The sequence below is a fragment of the Drosophila nasuta genome, chromosome 3 (assembly GCF_023558535.2).
Source record: "Drosophila nasuta strain 15112-1781.00 chromosome 3, ASM2355853v1, whole genome shotgun sequence".
NCBI classification, from domain to species: Eukaryota; Metazoa; Arthropoda; class Insecta; order Diptera; family Drosophilidae; genus Drosophila; species Drosophila nasuta.
This window is the reverse complement of record NC_083457.1, coordinates 52,673,735-52,697,340: the sequence shown is the minus strand read 5'-3', so window position 1 is coordinate 52,697,340 and position 23,606 is coordinate 52,673,735. Positions and strand designations below refer to the sequence as shown.

Here is a 23,606-nt window from a genome sequence, read left to right as displayed (position 1 = left end):
TAGGATATGCATAATACCTATATATAGCCTATATATCAGCACCCATTTAATATATATTATATCTGTTATATGCTATACATAAATAATAATTAGATTTTAATAACAGTAATAGAGCTGATAATAAGTGGCTTCAGATAAACCATGACCACTAATATTTAAATGATTTTTCAATTACTGTAAAATAAAATATGTATAAAATATAAATTCAGAGTCGTTTTTTATTTTGACGATGTACATGGGATGAACTTTAATAGAGGTTATTACGGATTAGAATAGTAGGGAAGAGCGTTTAAGTTTAATAGGAAAACAAGTAATAAAGCTACAGTCGAGTGTACTCGACTGTCAGATACCCGCTACCCATTTTGAATAAAAGCAATATATTTTGAGGTATTCTCAAAATAAGCCGAATATACTGCAAAAATACTAAAAATATGCCGAATGGTATATGTGGTATATGGATATAGTACCGCATTCAAAATATACCATTGACGGCACAATATACCAGATTGTCAGCCAAACTAAGTAAGTAGGCGTTTTTGCCCATACAAAATTATTTATTTAATAACTTCGACAATTTTCTCTGATCGCAACCAAATTTTCAGGAATAATAACTACTATAGTAATTATTGTATACACCAAAATTCGCAACTCTTGCTTTAAAATTACGCTTGTTAATCGGTTTTTTTTGATTTGCGGGGGCGGAAGTGGGCGTGGCAAAAATTTTAAACAAACTCGATCTGCGTGCAAACATAACAAATGCTTTGGAAAAAAAATTATAGCTCTATCTCTCATAGTCTCTGAGATCTTGGTGTTCATACGGACGGACGGACAGACACACAGACGGACATGGCTAGATTGTCTCGGCTGTTGGCGCTGATCAAGAATATATATACTTTATAGTGTCGGAGATGCCTTCTTCTTAGTTATAAAAATCAATATTCAATATTATATATTAAAATATACCAGTCTCTTATAGTCTCTGAGATCTTGGCGTTCTTACGGACAGACAGACAGACGGACATGGTTATAAACTCTACTGTAGAGTTGTATATATTATCGATTTTTGCTTGTCACATATATTTAATGTTGTATCCAATTATAATATCCTTTCTTTCTATGGATAGTAATTAGATTTTAATCACAGTAATAGAGCTTTTATGATTGATAATATTTCAATGATGATTTTTTTTAATTAATGTGCAAAACAAGTATTCATTATAAAACTGGAGACTTGTTTCCATTTAAGGGTTAACAATTGCCGACAAAGTAAACAGGTTGAGTTGTCTTCTGTATAACAAAAAAATGATGACTAGATAGCAAGATAATTATCTTGACGAATACTTGGATACTGCATTGTTTTAACAAGTAAATCTAGTACACATTTTAGATTAATGAAAATGTAAAGAATTGTCAGCAATTTCAGCGAAGATAGATAACAAACACACTTTTTCATTAAAGTCCGGAAGTATTACAAATACTGAGTAAGTTCTAAAACTGCAAGTATTACATAAATCAATTTATAAAATTGGTTTGCGTCACCCGCTTAAACTATTAGTCAAAGTTATAAAAGTTTTAGTGGTCGATTTATCGATTTAAAATTAACTTTTAATAACCTTTGTGGTTTCATTTTACAAAGATTGTAAGCATAAGGTATAACTGGCTTAACAAAGACGATGATCACGTATTTACGTATATCTTAATTAGCAAGTACTCTTTGTTGGCTGTTATCTTGTGCTCGTTTTGTGCTGTTATCGCGTTGGCTTATTCACTGCACAAACCTTAAAAAAAAACACGAAAGTTCAGTGAACCGCTGAACTCAACATTGCAACTGCAATGCATCATCATCATCATCATCATCATCATCAGTCTGCTGTGACTGACTGGAATGCAGTCTGCTCAAAAGCTTTTAAATTCAACTTTTCCATTGCATTCTGATTGCGTTAGATCCGGTTCCATATCTCAACTCCAAACTCCAAGGTGGTCATAGTTTCTATGACTGTTGCCAACTGCAATCAAGCAGTGCAAGCAGTTCGCCATCGACGTCAACGGTGATATCGATAAGTGATCGTAAGCGAGTTTTGCAATCGGCAATGTGAATGAAAAACATTTTTTGACAGCTGCAATGAAATTCAGTATTGGGCAATAGGTTAAACTATTCTGAGAGTGAATTGCATGAGAACTTAGAATTCTCTTTGATTCTAATATTTAAGCAGCATTGCATTCTAAAAATGCTAGATCCGGTTGCATATCGCAACTCCAAGGTGGTCACAGTTTCTATGAGTGTTGCCAACTGCAATCAAGCAGTTCAAGCAGTTCGTCATCCACGTTATCGACTTGACACGTCAACAGTGTTATCGATAAGTGATTGTGGACAAGTTTTACAATCTGCGATATGAATGAAAGTCTTTTTATTGACAGCTGCAATGAAATTCATTATTGCGCAATAGGTTAAACAATTGTGAGAGAACAAATGAAATGTGTGAGAACTCAGAATTCTCAGCAAGTCCATACCTTGATTCTAGTATGTAAATCAATGCTCCAGTTTGTCTCAATGCTGACCTTACACGTTGCGTGTGGCTTTTAATTAACCATTAGACAAGTGTCTTGGACAAATGCAAAACTAGCACCTCCCCAAGGTCGCCTTGGAAACATTTCAAATCCAATACGAACATATATAGTATATATTATATCGAATGGGTTGACTATATTTAGCGACTGCTTTAATTGCTTGAGAAACGACAGCCAAATAAGCGGACTATGACGAATTGATTATTTAAATTCTACAGCTGTGTATGATCTCATAGAAACTTTTTTACGAGTATATTGTTCCATTTATAATACTAACCCAATTTTGGTCGTCATTCGTCTGTTGATTTATTTATCGCTATTGACAGATTTATTAGTTACTTTCATGGCAAAACGCAAGTGAAATGTCATCAGAAATGAGGTAAGTTTAAATAAGTATATATGATAAACATAAATAAATAAATGTGAAATAATAAAATATATAATAAATATCATATTGCTTGTTTTACTCTTACTTAGTTCTCTTCAAATATATGTGATGACAAACGCCAAGTTCAAAAACGCAAAAGCCACAAATATGCGTCAATAAAGACCAAACTTGAACTTGAATTAAACAAAGCATAATAACACGTGTTTATTTTAAATGAATTAAGTCATTGGTTTTAAATTAAAATATGTGGCGCCATTTCAAATACCATATAATCCGGTTATAACGACTCCGCTTATAGCGTCCGTCCGGTTATTCCGACGAAAACTCGATGGCTTGGTTGGTCCCAATATGAACTTATATGAAAAAGCCTTCGCTTAGTACGTCTCCGCTTATAGCGACAAACCGCTTATACCGATGACATTTTTCACAATTCAACCGGATATGCGACGAAAAATAAGATACAGCTAAACAATGCCAATAAATTTAAGTATCAAACGACGCTGTTAGAAATGTTTGAATTTATCAGTGATCGCCACTTTTGCTTGAGTGACTAGAAGCGACACGAAGGTTCTTCCATTCTCACTACTCTCTGTTAGTTTTAGCTGACGCCTTAGATTATGCTAAGGAACATGCAGGTATACGATTTAAATCGTAATAATTATTATGGAAGAACCATGCTATTGAATTAAATTTATACATATTTTTGTTTTGATTAAAAAATTTATTTGTTTTATCTTAAAAACCTCTTACGAACATGGCAACCATAAAAAAAATAAACCAAAAAAATTTATTTTGCTCCTTTCTACTGTATGTAATACCGTGTTTCCACAGCAACTCAATATTTTCATATTTGATAAGAGGTAAAAATTCAAATATATTGAAATATATGAAGCAAATCTTAGTTGTTGGTCCAGTGGAAACAGGCTTTTAATATGCTTGCACTAACAATATAATTATTAAACATTAAATACATTGTGCGCTTTATAACTAAATTTTGTCTGGAAGTTGTGTTCATAATAGTAAACGCACAGCTCCCTAGCACTGCTATTTCAAAGTTCATAGCTGTAGATACACCAACTCTTGAAGTAAAAATAACATTCGCAAAAACATTAGCCGCGATTCGAACCCCAGAGCCGCTTTGGTTCATTTCGAAATTCGAAGTTCGAAAGCAGCTCGTTCTTGTCAAGTTCACGAAGGGTGAAAAGACGATCCGTGAGTCGAGTAAGGCGAACATTCAGTTCACCAATGAGAAAATTATGTTTTTTATTAAATATATTAAAAAAGTTGCTTATATTCTTAAGACTATATTTAGGTATTATCTAAGTACGTTTAATGTAATTTTATTTCATTGAGTTGAATATTTTAGTATTTCGATTTAAACTTATTTATTATTATTTTATTGAAATAACGAAAACAATTCCTTATTGCAATGAGATCAGCCACAGCGAAAAAGGTAATTAATTTGGTGTTCATACAATTTAAGATTGTGTACTCGAAGCAAGAAATTATTCTTAGCGTTGGCAGCGACAGGCAAGGCAGGCTCTTAGCTATGCGTTGGCGGAGAGCGAGGATATCTATTTTCAGCCCAGAAGCATCGAGGATCAGTTCGATGAATCTGATGGCTACTATGGAGTTGATGATGATGATGATGAGGAAGAGGATGAAGGCGAGGAGCTCCAGTCTCGCGCTCCTCTTAATTATCAAATATCTCTTCTTCAAGAGAGCTTACAACATCCAAGTCCTCTTTGGCTTAAATATAATCGACGTTAGTCTTACTTGTGCTTTCACATTTAAGTTTATATATACTATAAGTAAAGTATTAACATTTGTGTGCCTTTTTTTGTGGAATATCAACGTTTGGATTACAAGTGTTATAGTTGAAAGAAAATCAATGGATTGTGAATTGATAATGTAAGAACACAAAAATATATAGAATATCAAGGATAATTTGGTGAACTGATAATGTGTAATAAAAATATGTTTATAATTAGGGAGTGATTCATAATTATTATAAAGATATTTTCACATTTTAATATTATGTTTTTTTCTTAAATTGTGGAATATAAACGCTTATTTCAAAAGTGGTAGCGTAAAAACAAAATTTTGATAATTAATAGAGTGATTCATATTATGAATTTCATAATCTAATCCCACAACGAATGATATAGATTATAGATTTGTTCCATCAGGTTCTTAACTGTCTAGCAAATCTATAATTCATATAAGTTATTAATATAATAATGACGACCTACCTTTGTCGCTTTTAGTATGTCTTGTCTATAAAAAACATAGATTTGTTACTTATGTACTATAACATAATAAAGCATATATCACTTTACTTATCAATATGATATTGTAAATCTATTACGTATTAACAAGTGTGTGTGTTCTGTTGAAAATTAAGAAAATAGTGTTTTATCAACATGTTGATAGTGATGGATCAACATTGAGTGGGGACGGTTTCCGGTTAAGTATATTACAAACAAGGACGTTTAGCTAAAAAGGATGTGGTACTCAATTGTCCGGGGTCCACATAAGTGTTGTGTCGCTTAGCGATGCGCTGGAGCATGGGCAGCGGTTTAGGGGGAGCTGCGACCGTCGAGGAAGTTGGCAGGATTTGCCGCTGCTGCGGAGCGGTCAAATTGCGTGACTGCAGCTGAATGAAGGGTATTTGCGCCGCCTTGCTGCGCAGCTCTTTGTACAGCTGCTGGATGACACGCTCGTGACCGAAGCGCGTCTTTCGCAAGCTGTTCTTGCTGATGATGAGTCCGTTTTGGAATTGATAACGCACCTGCATGAGGAAATTCTTGAGTTCATTATACGGATGCACGACATCAAAGTAATTCACTTGATCGCGATGATTCGAATAGCAGTGCTTTATGTACTCATCGAAGCCGTTGCTTAAGGGCTCGGGGCACAAGTGACAGCTGCCAAAGCGTTTGCAATGATCGAGCATGTGACGCAACGTTTTCAACTCATCCACCGAGGCGTACTTGCAGAACGAACAGTGAAAGATGATCGTGTTCTTCTTCACCAATCGAAAGCAAAATGGTCTCTCTGCACCCGAATGGTCATCGAGTCCGTGTTGCGCAATTGTCACACTCGATGGCATCAGCACTCGACACAGATGACACTGATAATACTTGTTCTCGGTGCTTCCCAATTTGATCAGTTCGTTAAGTTCGCTATCGGTTAGATTCTTCAGATCGTTGGCCAGATGCGGCTCGCTTGTCATGTGTCCCACCAGCTCTGGCCACCCTTTGTACGTCTTGTCGCAGTAGCCGCATTCGCGCATTTGACGCACATCGCAGGCCACCAACGTGCGGAGATAATGCACGTTCAGCAAGTGCTCCTCCAGCAGTGCTTTGGCACTGCCTTTGAAGTCGTAGCACACCGGACAGCAGAGCTGCGGTTGGACACAGAAGTAGAAGGGTTGCTTGGGATGCTTGATCGCCCAGTGTTGCGATTTCAGTTCGTCAATGTTGCGGCGCGTCTCCGTGCAATGCGAGCACGCGAACTCGTACTGCTTCTGCAAGAGAGAGCGAGATATCGATTAGGTAAACTTCATTAAAGATCATAAATGAAACAAGCTTTAAATGAAGTCTGCAACTGTCAGTTACTATTAATACAGAAAATATTGAGTTTAATTCGTGTCGTACAAGACGGTAACAGTTACTATCGATACCGATAAATATCGATTTTCGTTAAAGCTATTATTATTAGTTACTATTGTTACCGATATATATTGAGCTGTATTCATGCAGTACAAATATGCAACTGAAAATTTATTTTCAATAGTCCGATATCGGTTAAATTTAGGCGATTGCTTTAAAATCTGTTAGGCTGCCACCTGATTTTTATATTGTATTCTTCAATTGTCTTTGATTTATAATTGCATTATAAATTACCAATAAAGCAAGCTATAAGTTTAGCGTCCAACTAAACAGCTATCGGTTACTATCGATTACGATAGTAGTCCGATATTTCATTATAGATTACAAATCAAATAAGCTATCTACTATCGATACTGATTAATATAGAGTTCTACTCATGCATGCTTATTATTTACCATTGATTACGATAATATTGTTGTTCATTCTAACGTAAACAAGCTACAGTCGAGTGTACTCGACTGTGAGATACCCGCTACCCATTTTGAATAAAATAAATATATTTTGCGGTATTTTTCTCAAAATATGCCGAATATACTGCAAAAATACTAAAAATATGCCACATGATATATTTGGTATATCGATATAGTGCCGCATTCAAAATATAACATTGACGGCACAATATACCAGATTGTCAGCCAAAGCTTTCTGATCTTAAAAAATTACGCTTGTTATTCGATTTTTTTGATTTGCGGGGGCGGAAGTGGGCGTGGCAAAAATTTGAAACAAACTTGATCTGCGTGCAAACATAACAAATGCTGTCGAAAAAAAATTAGAGCTCTATCTCTTATAGTCTCTGAGATCCAGTGTTTCATACGGACAGACGGACAGACACGCAGACAGACAGACGGACATCATCTCGACTATTGACGCTGATCAAGAATATATATACTTTAAAGGCCTCCTTCTACCTTTCCTTCTACCTTCTACCTTCTATACATTTCTTGCCGACACAAAGTTATAATACCCTTCTACCCTATGGGTAGCGGGTATAAAAATATGAGTAATCATTTTTTGGCATCTTGTCTATCACAGTCCGTGTAGTAATATAAATGTAGAAGCATAAAAGCGTACCTGTGCGCACTCAGCGTTATAAGCTCGGTCATCCTCTTCATCCGACGATACCTCGATGGGGTTGAAGGTTTGGATGGCCAGGGCATGGTTGGTGGGAGCGACTGGCTTAGGTGGCTCCATGCGGCTTTTTTGGCAAAAATATGTGGGCCTTGTTCCAAAAGTCAACGTCGAGCATGTCGTTGTCCAAGCGAACGAACTGCTGAATGGGAAGGCCCGGCATTCCGGGATGTTCCTGCGTCATATGAGCGGCGACAAGGTGATGATTATTGTGTCCAAAGTCACAGTGGCGACACTTGTACTGAAAGCGATTCGAATGCGCAAACTGACAGTGATTGGCCATTTTGCGGATGGTGTTGGTTGCCTCATGGCATGTGTTGCAAATAAAACCGTGTGTGTAACGATGATTGCTCTTGATGCGCAGATAGCATTGCAGCGGCTGGATGCGTTTGCCGGCATGGCTACAACGTATGTGGTTGGCAATTTTTATGGGATCCTTGAAGCCGTAATCGCAATACGGACAGCAATACTGATGCTTACGCTGGTGTGACAACTCCGTGTGTCCAATCATCTGATGCTCGGTGGCGAGCGCAGTGGGGCAGAGATTGCAGAACCATTCATCGGTCGAAGTGCGCAGCATATTCACTAATTTAAACAGGGGATGGAGAATAGTATGAGAAAAAGCTCACTCGACTGTATATTTTACATTGTTCTCAATATACCAAATACAGCTTGTAGTATATTCAATCAATTTTAGCATATTTTAGGTATATGTATTTGGTATATTTTAACAATATGACAAGGTATGCTCTTGTTCTACCAAATACAACTTTTAGTATATTAAATAAAACTTTTACAACATCTTATTATATTTTATGTAGATGCATTTGGCATATTTTAAGAATAATACCACATTCGCAGTGTTTTGCTTTTTCATTGAAAATGAGAGCGGGTATCTTACAGTCGAGCGTACTCAACTATATATTTCTTATACAAGCGAGTAGCTCAAGTGAAGCAAACTCGACTGTATCATTCATATGTTATATAGAAGGGGTGCTCAAACTCGTCTAATGGCAGTGCGTTTACTAACACAGATACTAAAAAACGTGTACATATGTAGCGGCGCTTTTGTGTTGGGGCGCAGGTGTGCACTGAGAGAAATTACGATTGTATTTTGTGTTTACATCCAGAACTACGAAGCATATTTCGCATTGTACTTCACATTTAAAGTATTTGGTAAAAAAAAAGTGCCCTCCAATTCATCACTCATTTTTCTAACCCGCCAAAAAATTTAACATAACACTTACGGTGGTCCACCACGAAATAAATCAAAACCCAACCCAGGCAGAAGAATAAGTTCCAGTGCATGTGCTCGAGGAAAAAACAAACACAAAATACATTGCGGTCAGCGAAGAGTGACGACGGAAATGAAGAAACAAGCAAAATTGTTTTTGTTTCGCATGCAAATCGAAGCCCATATGCACGGTGCTTATGGGCGCACTACCCATAAGCACAGAGCATCTACAAAAAACAAAAGTGCACTCAGTGTATAGGCGTTGAGCACCCCTGTTATATAGCTATTGTATTTTCGATAAACTTACCGGACTTGAACCAACGTACTAGCTTGGTGTACGTTGTCAAATCATCGCGTTTATGGATAATCACATCGACATCAACACCCAACTTAGACGCATGCCTTCTGTGAATATGGCGATCGATTATGGAAGGTTTTGTCGCAAACGAGCTGCACGCACCGCATTGATAAACGTATCGCTTATGATGCGCCAAATGTTCCAGCACCTGCTCCAGTATTAGTGAATGATTCTTAAAGTTACAATGCGGACACCTAAAGGAATCTCCATGGTAGTGCTGAGTGCTCAGATGCTGGCTGAACCCCAACTCTGAGTCGAAATGTTGGCCACAGTCGGGTACACCGCACTTGTAGCGCAACTCCTTAGGCACAAAGTGACAACGTGGAAAGACCACCATTTGATTTCCAGCTACCGTCAACTTTGCCGGTGCAATAGGCAACTCGATCTCGTCTGCATTTAGCTGAGCCACGCTTTGAGCTGACTTCGATGCCTTGACTAGGTTGATGAGCTTCTGTTGGTTGGGTTGCAGAGCATCCGCTGTCGCTTCTTCGACGGGATTAGGTTTAGCCTCTGTGTTTTCATTGTTCATAGCTGGAGTGAATTTGAGAAATATAGATTTGTAGATTTTTGTATTATAAACAGTGATTTGATAAAATGGAAGATAACAAGCAAGAGGGCTACAGTCGAATGTGCTCGACTGTGAGATACCCGCTACCCATTTTGAATAAAAGCAAAATATTGCATTATTATTTTCAAAATATACCGGAAATACTACAAAAATACTAAAAATATACCAAACGGTATATTTGTTATATCGATACAGTGCCACATTCAAAATATACCATAGACGGCACAATATACCAGATTGTCGGGCAAAGCAACTAAGACCCCTAGTAAGTAGGCGTTTTTCCCATACAAAAGTATTTCTTTAAGAACTCCCATACATTTTCAGTAATTATAAATCTTATAGCTATTATTGTATGCACCAAAACTCGCAGATGTAGCTTGAAAATTCCGCTTGTTATTCCATTTTTTTGATTTTCGGGGGCGGAAGGGGGCGTAGCAAAAATTTGAAACAAACCTAATCTGCGTGCAAACATAACAAATGCTGTGGAAAAGAAATTATAGCTCTATCTCTTATAGTCTCTGAGATCCAGTGTTTCATACGGACAGACGGACAGACACGCAGACAGACAGACGGACATAGCTAGATCGTCTCGGCTGTTGATACTGATCAAGAATATATATACTTTATAGGGTCGAAGATACCTCCTTCTACCTGTTACAACATTTCTTGCCGGCACAAAGTTATAGTGCCCTTCTACTCTATGGGTAGCGGGTATAAAAAGTTCTGAGAAGCTAGGAAACTTACCGGTAAATCCTGTGTCTTTAAGTAATTCGTCAAATATAGTACAGATCGACGTATTGTTGTTTGCTTCCGCCGCATTGGTCGTTGCTTCCTCTAGAGTTGTTAGACTAATCGTGTGATTGGTGTCGCTCGGAGCAGGTTGTTCTCTGAGCACATCTCGTATGCGTTGACTTAATGCCACGGAGGTGGGCAAATACGATTCCTGTAGCTCCTCGCGAGTGGCCACGCTGTGCTCGAGATTGCCAGCGTTTTGTGTGCGATCTTCCTTTGGTGGTGAACTTGTCGGTCGGGGTTCAATAGATAAGTTGATCTCCGCCGGAATGGGACCCTCATAGTATTTCGTAATGCTCTGGGTAATCACGTAGTCATCATTAGTGGCGACAGGCAATGGCACCGTCTCGCTCGTTATGAGAGGAATGGATGCATCGGCGAGACTGATTTGATTGATTTGCTGACCCAATTCCGAGTTGCAATTTATAAAACCGGGCACATCCAGAGTCGTTAACGGTGTCTTGGCGCACAGCAACTCTCCAACACCGGCGGCGTTCAGCTGCTGTTGCTGGCAACATGGCGGACACGGTTGGGCGACTAACAAACTGCTAAGCGCTGTATTCTCATCAACGGCTTCTTGGGGCACAGATTTCGATTCGATTTGGGTTGCTTGTTCGGGCTCTGGGACTAGACGCACAAGCAGCTTGGGCAGCACAGGTTCTGGCGGCGCAGTTTCAACAGCTGGCTCCGGTGGTTTAGGCACCAAAATTACATCCACATGCTGTAGCACCATATGCCGCAGCTCCTCGCGAATACTCAAATTATCGGGTACTTCCTTGACGGGTCGACTGCATTGGGTACAGCTGCCGTTCCACTGCAGCGACGGATGATAACGTGTAAAATGATTTTCCAGACCTTCCAGCTCATTCGACCAGGTAAACAAGCAGTCTGGAACACGGCAATAATATGCGGGTTTCAGGGTTGGTGAGCCGCGCAAGCAGAATCCAACATTCTGCACACAAATTATATTCTGCATGGGGACTACTTCGTTTTCGGATGGCCATACAGTAGGCACTGATGGCAGGTCGACTATTACATCGGGTTGGGAATTTAGTTTGGGAACTTTGCTTTCGAGGGAGCTGTGATCGGGTGAATTTGAGTGTTTGTCTTTGACGTTTTTTCGGCTAGCACTTCCGATGCTATTGGTGCTGCTCGACATAGAGAAGTGACTTCTGCGACTTTTCAACTTATTACAAAACTTGTTAAAGTTGAGGAATAGTGATTTGTTGCCACTGCAGAAACCTTTTCGCCCTTGTTTCGACGTCAGTTCTTCCTCTGCATCTGTTTCCAATTCATTTTCCTTCTGTTCCTTCAAATGCAGTTTCTGCTCCATGACCACGTCCTCGTCTGACTTCAGCTGTTGTTCTATGTTCTGCCCTAGTGTCTGTTGTTGAACTAAGTCTTGATTTACGTCTGCTTGCGATTCTGACATTTGCTTATCTGCCTGTTCTATTGCGACTTGCGATTGTTGCTCTACTTGCATCTCCACCTGCTGCAGTTGCTCTTCTTCCTTTTCAGGCTCCGGTTGTTGATCTATTTCCGGTAATTCCTCATGCTCTACGTTCTGTATTAACTCCTTTGCTGTTGATAATCCATCTTCTTCCGCAACGCTTTCATTAGTTAATAGTTCCCCAGGAATTGGCGACGACGATGTAGCAATTGACACTTCCAGCTGTGGTGATGTTGTGGTGTCCACATCGAGCTTTACGTCTAACTCTGAATCCGGCTCTGCCTCTGTAGGCGGTATCGTAGCGCGTTCGAGTCGCTCAGCCTGTGATTCGCTCTGTTCGAGCTTGCATTCGTTAATCACAAGTATCTGCTCCTCGTCCGGCCGAGTTGGTGGCATGCCTAGGGTGTCAGCGAGCATTTTCTCCAATTGCGAACAACGTGCAACACGCACACGCAGTTTTCTAGTTGGCTGCCAACGCCAACTAGTTGGCTGATCGTCATCCATTGCGATCAACTGGGTATGATGATATAACTGTAAATGATATGAAATAATATAAAGTCGAAATATTTCGACTGTAAACTATCAACTTACACTGTCATATTTGGCCTTGGCTTCGTTAAGCTGAGTCTCCAGTCTTGACAGCCTGGACTCGGAATAGCCCGCAAGCATCGCCGACGACATGCTATATACAAAAGAGATTTGATTAGTATTGTAATTGTGATCATTTGCATAGTGTAGTAGTACTCGCTCTCCAGGTTTTTCAATTTTGTCCACTGATCTTCAGTCATCTTATGCCTGAAGATCGTCATCAATTGCCCGACAAAGGGAGCCCAAGCACGTAGCTGCTGCACCTTTGCCCGATGTAGTGAGTCCTCAATTGCTTCCATTTGATTACAGCTTCTGAAATCAAAATTTTTAGGAATCACAAATACTATAGTTAATTTTGTATATACAAATTGTCTAGTTTTCTGTGAACAAAAAAAAAACACATAACGAGAAACAATTTTAAAAATAAGAAAAGGTTACTCCTATAGCTCTAGATTAGTACTTTAATAAGAGCGAAGAATGGTTATTGAATTTTCTTTCTGTTTTGTTTTCTGTTCTGATAATTGCAAAAATTAGCAAATTCGTACAAGTTTATAAAATCAATTTTAGCTCTAAAAATAGTGGTAATCCAAAGCTTTAAGAATAACTTTCACTTATTTTTAAAATTGTTGTAGTTTAGTTTTTTTAAAGGTGGTCGCACGTGACATTTACCAGAGAATTACCTATATATTTCCTGCCGGCACAAAGTTATAATACACGGGTATCAAAAATGAAATATATTAAACATGCTAGCTGTCAGTTGCTCTGACTTGTTTGAACTATCGGAAATGTAGACTGTCATTCTGACAGTTACCGATGTTTCCCAATATCGATATTTTCGATGTTTCCCATCACTAGATCGAACAAAATTTTTGAATTTATAAAACGATCAAAATTAAACGAAAAAAGTAAATAAATGTATTTCAAAAACAACTTAAAATGAATATAACAGAACACTGTTTTCAGTTTCTTATAAACTAACAATTCATTTTTCTTATAAACTAAATTTTCATTTAAGGTTCTTTTGAGATTAAATTAAATTAATTAAATTAAATCTTTATTTTTGTTCAAAAATAGGAGAATATTTACGTGTTTTGCCTTTGATGTCAAAACACTCAATGTATCGATGTCACTATCGATGTTGAAATTTTCAGGCCAACATCGATGTATCGATTTATAATAGTATTTTGTCGTATGTCGTTACTAAAATTTCTTGGAAGCTCTCACTCTTATTTCTTTAAGTTCTTTTGTCTTCTACTTATTCCATTCATCTTTTTTTCCCATTGCCCTCTTCATCCATAATTGTAACGGTTGCCCAAAAGCAGACACAAAATGATTCACATGTACATATATAGTATGTATGTAGTTGTTACACAAATACAACATGTACTCTATACACACTTACAATATTGACACTAATAGTATACTCTTTTTTTATTCTTATAACACAACCAAGCAAAAAAAAAAAATTAAAAAGAGGGGATTAAGCGACACATATTTGATTTAAAGTAATTGTATAAAAACTTCTTACGTTGTTCGATATCGATTGTACCATCAATGTTTTTCTGGTTTATCGATATATCGCGAGGCGATAATAGAGGGTAAGAAATGGCATCTCCAGGGGAGGGAAGTTTAAAAAAAGCTCCTGTTAAAGATGACTTTTTTCACTGGAGGTTAGCATGTGGACTTTTCTGAGTCGAGGAGTTGAATTTTGATCGAGGTATGCGACGGTCGGCCGGAAGATCGTGCTGGACGATCCGGTTTCCTTGCTCATTACGTTGCTGTTCTGTGCCCAAAGTGGCGGCAAGTGCAGTCTGGAGGAAGAATCTCAGCACCAACAACAGACGCAAATCCCATTACCACGCCGAATGTGTAACGGCGCGCGACACCAACAGCTACAATCAGCGCTTTAACGACGTGGAGCAGCATCGACGACGTGGGATAGCGGGCGAGACGACGCCGCCAACGCTGAGGCAGGAGGAGGAGCCTGACTGGTGAATCAGTGCCATGCCCGTTCTCGTACCGATCTCCAGTGCGACACGGTCAAATACTCGCCATTATCTATGGGAGCGAATTGCTCGATCAAAGTCGCAATTGTCGTCTATAGTACTAAGCTACGTAAACGGAAACAGCTATTAATTTATTTTTTGAGATTTGTTGTCTATATTTTTCTGCCGACTTTTTCGATGTGCTCATTTATTAATTAATTTATAAATTTTGCAAAGTAAATGAAAATTCCAAATTAAATTAAAATAAAATAAATTAAAGTAGATCAACATTTATTTTCTTGTAAAAATGACAGAGTAGGGACGACAAAACCCATTATAATACATACAAATTAATTACAAATTATTCGCGGCGAGATATCTAAGATTACCTTTATGAATTTACATATATGCATTATCTCACCTAACCATATACCCCTTAACCAATCCTAAGAGCTCTTAGGCAGGTCAAGGTAGATGATTAAGCGACTTAAATAAATATATCTCGTCATGGAGGGGAGGGGAATTCCACAGCGCTACGCCGGATGAGAAGCAGCCACTGATGTAGTAGCCAACGCAAGGAAGATGGCGCCGATGTGGACATCTCAGGCAGGGTGGGTACGCCGGGGTCAACTGGGTCCCCATTCAAACATAAAAATGAATCAGTAGGTGTATTTATTGTTGTTTTCTTTGCACTTACCGTCGTCAATAGTTTGTTATCATATTTCCTTTTGTTTGGCGCAATTTTAAATGGAATGGCAGCTGTTTTGTTTTGTTAGTGATGCGGTTCTTCTGTTTTTAAAGCAGCTGTTTCGTATCGGTGGAGTTATCGATTGTGCGGACTGCCGGCCAGGGATGGAACTCCACCTGAGTACCGTTGAGCCAGCCGGCGCGGCCCCAGGGAGGACAAACAGTCCGTAGCAACCTTTTTGTTTATGGAAAAATACAAATTTGGTATATCTCAACGCAAAAGATTCTTGACCAACCGTAAGCTGGCCACACTAAGTGTTTTGCTCTCTTCTTTTTAATTTCTCTTCTCTTTTGAATCAAAAGTTTTGATTCATACTAGAGGTGGAGAACTATCGATAGTCGGCGCCATCGATAGCGATCGATTTTTTCTCTCAAACCATCGATAGTGTCGATAGTGCCGTCGATAGTGTGATGCTTTTTAATTGTTAAGTGTAAAAAAAGATATAATATGAAATGTAAAGAAAACTTTATTATATTCTTAACTCTTAAAAATAAAAAATACATTTCATTTGTTGTTCGATATCCCTTTCTTCCGTTTAACGGCTTCTTGCCGTGTGTTGCTTGAGTCCGAGTCAGCGCCGCTGCATTTACAAGCAACTTCGACGTCACTGCTAGGAGTTGAGTTGCGTCGTTTTGCTTTAATTGAAAAAACACGTGTTGAATACTTCAAATAAAACTTACAAATACACTTGCACTTACCTTTTTCGACAATTGTTAGGAACCTCTCCATGCTATAAATTATTTTTGCTTTCCACTTTCAACAATATTTTTGCTTTCCACTATACTTTTGCTTTGCGCTATATTTTTGATGTCCACTTTCAGCTATATTTTTTCTTTGTGATGTGAGACGCCGAGTGCAAAACTATCGATAGTGCAGGGCTGCCATCGATGGCGGTGCGATAGCGCCAAACCATCAATAGCGTCGATAGTGCCATCGATAGTTCTCCACCTCTAATTGATACATATCATAAATAAAATAGCAACACATGATCGTGTCCAATATCTGCATATAGAAATGTGTTTATGTCTGACTTATGTACCATTAAGGGCTGGGTACTGAATTTTTTTTTAAAAAAATCCCTTTTGCATGTGCACTTGCGTATGTGTTGTTGTCGTCAGTTCGTTTAGTTGCTGCTACTGTTAACCGCCAGTATCACACGATGCTCAGATGCAGCTCAACTGACGAAAATCATACACATATGTATGTATGAGTAAAATTATTATGTATGTGTATATGTATACATAAATTGACTGCTGTAATTCGCTGCGACGCGTTGGTTTCAATCCGCCGCAAGCAGTGTGTAAGGAGCTTGTGTTTGTTCCTGCCATTGCTTCTTCCTGTGAACTGAAAATTATCGCTGTTTACGTCCAGTCGCCATTGGGGCTTTGCTCTTGCAAGTACAGTTGTGATTGTGTCATTAGTGTTGTGGACAAATGTGGGTGTGACGTTGATTGATCTTGGGCTTGCGTTTTTTGCAGAACTTCGACAAATCAACAGTGATGTTACATTGGCAGTTATGCGGCTAGATCTATCGACTATTTCACAAACAACTAAAGCTAAAGGGGATGTTGATGCGAGCGCATTGCTAAGTGAGAGGCACACCTCCGCTCCGCCGACCGAAAAGCACTCAAAGCTTTTTCGCTCACTAGCAATGCGCTCAGTGCGTAAGAATGCACTCAAGCTCCAGTGCTCTCAGCATCTCTCTCCCACAACTCACCACCGCTGAGCCGCGCTCAGCATAGATCGCCGAAATGCCGTCGGCTTTTTTCCATGGGGCAGTTACAAATCTCGTCTATTGTAAATCGGTACAAAACCCCCCAATTTCTGTGCGCAATAATAACCCGCCAAGTCTAAATAAACTAATTATATATAGTGAAAAAAACCGCGAGTGTTTTTATTTTCGGGAAGGAAAATACTTTGGACACTTTTCAGCGCCGCCACAAACATTGGTCCTTCGAGCCGGATAATCAACAATATATTTTTCATCGTTCCAGTTTTACATCCGCAGATAAGTGCCACTAGTTTTTGCTTCTTTCCTATTCCTTCTACCACGGTCGTCCGCCCCTCCATTCCGCCATATTGCGCAAAAGTTTTTTCCATAGCTTTTGCCAATTGACTTCTTTGTTCTTCGGACGACCTTTTCTATGGTTTTTTTTGCCTAATCACATTTATAATTAATAATTATATTTGTTTTTTCCGCCAATCGCGTACGTATGTATGCATGTGTGTTTTTCTTTTTTTTTTGCAAGTGCAAGTGCAGTGACAAGTGTAAATTATCCAAAGAGAATCATTTTTTAAAGTGCGAGGATTATATATTGTATACTCCATACATATATAATCATACGAATTAATTAACTTAAATCCAAGTTGTGTACCAGAATTTCGTTTTGCTTAATTCTTGTCCGTTATTTCTTGTACGTTTGTATGTCGCGGTAATTGCCGACATACATACATACACACATATTTCGGTGCACTCTCTTTTGTCCGCAAGCGCACCGGCTTGCAGCCGCGCTTGCTCTCGCGCTCTCTCAACACACACACACGCACTCTTGTGCATTCGCTGTTTGTCCGCACTTGCTCTCGCTCTCATTTGTGTTACATACAAATATACGTGCATTTCGCTTGCTTAGACGTTGGCAGCGCAGTGCAAGCACATACATACATACGTACATACTGTTGTGCATGCTTAACCGCGTGCATAAGTACTTCTACGAGTGAAGTAATAGATTGGCAGGGCAGCGGTAGTCGCACTCGACATACCCTACCCTTTTTTTTTTTTTTTTTGTTTCAAGTGATTTATTTAGTGTGTGTATTTGAGAGCAACTCCCAGCTCAAGTGTCGGTGTATAGGCTACCTCCAGCCAGTGTCCACACATACATAGACATACACACACACATACACACACCTACATATAATCACAATTATACGTCCACCACATCTCCATATTTAAATACATAAATAATTTTTGTTGTTGTTTTTTTCTGTGACAATTTATTTATTATTTTTCCATCCAGCGCTTTTTAACCACATTTGTGTTTTTCCAGCGTATTGCATTTTCGTGGTATTTTTTCTTATTTTCGTGTCTTTTTGTTCTTGTTTCCGACAATCGTTCGCTTGATTGTCGCGGGAATTTTCCCCCGGCCCCCTTTGCGTTCGTTTCCTGTGTCCGCAGTCCGTACCCATTTGGGGTACAAAATACCTCAGCACTACCTGTGGTATTTTTTTCCAGTATTTTATTTGGTATTTTTCTTTTACTAGTTGCTACGTGCCTTTCATTTCGTTTCCATCTTCTGGGCCGTTTCCGGATATATAAAAAAACCAAGTTCCATTTGGTATTTTTTTTTTGGTATATTTTCTGTGATTTTCTGGTTTTCTAACCAGCGGCTTCCTACCTTCCGTGCGTAGCATGTCAACGGGCAATCCCGATAAGACTAAAACTAGACTGTCCGTGCCCTCTACTAGCGCCGCTAGAGTTTCGCCTAACCCCTGTGCCTAGATCCAAGAAGGACTCGGCTCTTCGTGCATCCAGCACATCACCGATCCCCGCACGGTCAGCTAGTGTTTCGCCCATTTCCGGCACCAAGCCTCTGATCCTCGTGACCAACCCTCCGTCGGTTCCTTCGACCAGGGCTGCTTCCGTCCCAGTTCCTCGGCTGCCAATTGTTACGCGTTCTCACAGCAAAATGGCACACAATGTGGTAGACTCGGCATTGAATAAGTTCATCGCCGCGACTGACCGTGTCAGTCACTTTGCGTCGCGACTTAACAATGCTTCTACTGACAGCGCGTCCCTGTACACGTGCCAGGTCCGGAGGGACCAGATGCGTGCCTTGTGGGACAAGGTCGAGAAGGAGTACGAGGCTTGCTCCTGCGTCATGTCGGATGAAATGACGACAGACGAGTTGCCTACCATTCAGGCAAAATATGATTACTGCTATATTCTCTATGAGCAGTGGTCCGCTCAGCTAAGTGAGCAAATAGCTGATGCCTCCCAGGCCATCACTCCCCGTACACCCGTACAACCCCAAGCCGTGCCGTTCGTGTCCACAGGGTGTCGCCTACCTCCGTGCGACACCGAAGTTTTCGGAGGCGATTACACTCGCTGGCCCACCTTCCGAGACTTATTCACGGCTATCTACATCCGAAATCCTAGACTGTCGGAAGTTGAGAAACTTTTCCATCTCAACTCCAAGACCAGCGGTGAAGCCCATGCCATTGTGTCAAAGTCTCCTTTGACCAATGAAGGGTTTCAGTCGGCGTGGTCCAGCTTGACTGAGCGTTTTGAGAACAAACGGTTGCTCGTGAACAGTCAGCTGCGTATCCTTTTCAATTTGCCCGCCATTGGGCAAGAGTCGGGTGCAGCCATTCAAGAGTTGCAGAGCACCATCCAAGGGTGCTTGACGGCCTTAGAGCACTCAAAGATCAACACGGAGAATTGGGATTGCATCCTGGTTTTCCTGTGTTCTTCGAGGCTCCCCAAATTGACCCTTTCTCTTTGGGAACAGTCCATACAGAATAAGAGCGACGTTCCAACGTGGGCTGACATGAACGCTTTCCTTCTAGAACGGTATCGCACCCTAGAAGCGATAGCGGAAGTGTCAGCCAGCACGAGCGCTCCGACGGTTCCACGGGCCTCACGTAAGGAGGCCCCGTCGCATAAGCAGGTAAACTCCTTTGAGAGTCGGGTAACTTCAAAAACCCAGTCCTGCAAGTTGTGTTCCCGGGAGAATCACCCGATTCGTTTGTGCCCTCGTTTCCTCCAGATGGGTATCAATGATAGGGTCAATTATATAAAGCAACAGAAGCTGTGTCTAAATTGTTTCGCACGAGGCCATATCCTGGCCGAGTGCACAAGTGCGCACAGCTGCTTTACTTGCAAGGGTCGTCATCATACACTCTTGCATCGAGTGAGCCCGGCGCCGACAGTCACAACCCCCATTCCATCTCATATACAGTCCACTTCCACCCAGTCAGCTAACGTCCAATCTTTCGTGGCAGTTAACACACAAGGTGTTCTGCTCAGCACAGCTGTCATTCACGTATGCCATCTCGGCGTCCGTTATACAGCTCGGGCTCTGATCGACTCCGGATCAGAAGCCACCTTCCTCTCAGAGAAGTTGTTCAAGCGCTTGAGGATGCCGTATACATCCGTGCAAGCCCGCGTTTCTGGGCTGACACAAGCTGTGGCAGCCCAGCCCCGAAAGTTTTGCCAATTCTTAATTGGCTCCCCGGTCAGACCCGATTTGCAGATCGAGGCGTCGGCGTACGTCCTCCCAGTTAGCGGGGAATCTGCCCTCATGTTCCGTCCCACAAACACTCCTCGAAAATCTGCCCAGCATCCAGCTGGCAGACCCCAAATTCTATGAGAGTTCGCAGATTGATGTGCTACTAGGCGCTGACATCCTCCCGTCCATTCTGCTCGGCGGCTCTCACCCTAACTTTTGTGGGACCCTCCTCGGTCAAGAGACCATTTTCGGTTGGATCCTGACTGGCCCTGTGTCGGGATCCATTTCAAAATCCATTTCGTCCTTTTCAGCTCGACTGTCCGTCGAGCGAACTCCGCCATTGGAGGAACTCCTCTCCAAATTTTGGGAGGTGGAGGACCTGCCGGCTAGCCCAGCAAAAGAATCTGACCTTTTTTGTGAGGCTAACTTCAACGCCACGACCGTGCGAACCTCAACGGGTCGCTACATGGTCACGCTCCCATTCCGCGATCCTGGTCACGTTGACCTGGGTCACTCGAGGGCTATCGCTCTCGCTCAGTTCCTGAGAAACGAGAGCCGTTTAAAGAGGAACGACTCTCTGAAGGAACAATATGACTCCGTTATTCAAGAGTATCTGGATTTGGGTCACATGACTCAAGTCCCCCCATCCAGTTCCGGCAACTACTATTTGCCGCACCACGCTGTTCTCAAGCCCGACAGCACCACCACAAAGCTCCGCGTTGTATTCAACGCCTCCAGCCCGACTTCAAACGGGAAGAGTCTGAACGACATCCTCCACACTGGGCCAATCCTTCAATCCGACCTGACCATTCAAATCCTGAAATGGAGGTTTTCAAGTTCGTCTTCAACGCTGACATCACCAAGATGTATCGGCAAATCCTTGTGGATCCCAACCACACCCGGTTTCAAAGGTTGCTCTTCCGTACTCCAGACGAGAAGTTATGCGACTTTGAACTCAACACAGTCACCTTTGGAGTGAACTGTGCTCCGTACCTGGCTATCCGCGTTCTGCATCAGCTTGCGAGTGATGTTCGCGACCGGTACCCCCTTGCTAGTGACATCATCGCCAATTATATGTACGTTGATGACGTCCTAGCAGGAGCTCACACTAAGCAGGCTGCGGTGTCTGCTATAGATGAGCTTCGAACAGCGCTCGAGAGTGCTGGGTTCCCTTTGCGTAAGTGGACCTCGAACTCGAAAGATGTGCTGAGAAGAATCCCTAAGGATCACTTGCTCTGTGCAGACTTCCTCGAGATCGACGAAGCTAGTGTCGCAAAGACGCTAGGCATTCGTTGGCGGGCCACGTCCGACGAGTTCTTTTTCGTCACCGCCGAGATGGTGTCCAAACCATCTTTCAGTAAGAGAGAAGTGCTGTCGCAGATCGCCAAGTTGTTCGATCCTGCAGGTTGGCTTGCTCCTGTGGTCATTTGGGCCAAGATTTTATGCAAGAAATCTGGAAGCAAGAAATCGGCTGGGACGACTCCTTACCGGCGGATCTCACAGAGCAGTGGATCAGTTTTCTGCGGAACTATTCGTCCTTGCAGGACATCCGCATTCCTAGATGGACCAACTACGCTCCCGGCGCAAAAATCCAATTCCACGGGTTTTGCGACGCCTCTCAAAGCGCGTATGGAGCCGCTCTTTACGCACGTGTGGAAACAGGTGGACAAGTGTCTGTGAGCCTTCTAGCAGCGAAGACTAGAGTTGCACCTATCAAGACGGTCTCTCTACCTCGTCTTGAGCTGTGCGGAGCTCTCCTGTTGGCAGAATTATCCGCCGCCCTCCTACCACATTTTCCCACCCCCGACGCTGAGACGTACCTGTGGACAGATTCCACTATCGTTCTGGCATGGTTGGACAAGCAGCCATGCAAGTGGACCACTTTCGTGGCGAACCGAGTGGCCAAGATTCACTCGGTGAATGGCACTTGGCAGCATGTTCGTTCCGAACACAATCCAGCCGACCTGGCAAGCCGCGGTGTCTCGCCGCAAGAGCTACTGGGCAGTCGCCTTTGGTGGCAGGGGCCCGAATGGCTGACGCACTCACGAGCGCAGTGGCCTTCACCGGTCATTGGGCTCGATACTGAATTGGAGTGTCGAGCGGTGAAGGTCCATGCAGCGCAAGTCCTATGTGAGGACTTCCTCGACCGTTTCTCCAGGTTCGATCGAGCGCTCCGAGTGTTTGCGTATGTGCGAAGGTTTGCCCAGCGTTGCCGCCAACCCAAGGTCTCGTTTCCAGAGACGCTCAGCTCTCAAGAGCTTGCAGAAGCTCAAGAGAGGCTGATTGTACAGGCTCAGAATCGGGTATACGCGAAAGAGTGTGCTTCCCTCCGGTCCCATAATCGTCTAATCGGGTCAAGCGATATCCTAAGCTTGAATCCGTTCCTTGACAAGCAAGGTGTCCTGCGTTCGTGTGGACGCGTAAGAGCGTCCACCTCCTTATCCTACGACGAACGGCATCCAATAATTCTCCCGTTCGGCTGCATGTTCTCACGCCTCCTGGTTTCCTTCACGCATCAAGTCTCCCTCCATGGAGGCAACCAATTGGTGATGCGGCTGGTCCGAACCAAGTTCTGGATTCCCAAGCTAAGGAACTTGGTGAAGACAGTGATTAGTGCATGCAAGACCTGTGTGATTCATCGCCGCAAGCTCCAGTCGCAGTTGATGGGTGATCTCCCAAGCGCCCGGTCGACTTTTTCGCGACCTTTCACTAACTCCGGAGTAGACTTCGCCGGTCCCTTCGACGTCAAGAGCTACGTCGGACGGGGCTGCAAGATTACGAAGGGTTACGTATGTGTCTTCGTGTGCTTCAGCACGAAGGCAATCCATCTTGAGGCGACCACGGATCTGACAGCGGAAAAGTTCTTGGAAGCTTTCTCCCGATTCGTGGCACGGCGCGGG

The 23,606-nt window shown here is 41.8% G+C and overlaps 1 protein-coding gene across 3 annotated transcripts; it reads right to left on the bottom strand.

Moving 5' to 3' along the window:
• Nucleotides 1-6,346: 6,346 nt before the first annotated feature.
• On the bottom strand, nt 6,347-13,510 carry LOC132791927 (uncharacterized). 3 transcript variants are annotated; one of them, XM_060801057.1, is made up of 7 exons: nt 13,429-13,510; nt 12,905-13,060; nt 12,752-12,842; nt 10,663-12,691; nt 9,300-9,881; nt 7,702-8,343; nt 6,347-6,485 (listed from the first exon to the last, which is right to left on the bottom strand). In XM_060801057.1, the coding sequence occupies exons 2-6, from the start codon at nt 13,045-13,047 to the stop codon at nt 7,808-7,810; spliced, it is 3,381 nt and encodes a 1,126-aa protein (XP_060657040.1). In that variant the 5' UTR covers nt 13,048-13,060; nt 13,429-13,510; the 3' UTR covers nt 6,347-6,485; nt 7,702-7,807. The 3 variants fall into 3 exon arrangements, with proteins under 3 accessions (XP_060657040.1, XP_060657042.1, XP_060657041.1); XM_060801059.1 differs by having other exon boundaries at nt 9,453-9,881; XM_060801058.1 differs by having other exon boundaries at nt 10,663-12,673.
• Nucleotides 13,511-23,606: the final 10,096 nt, after the last annotated feature.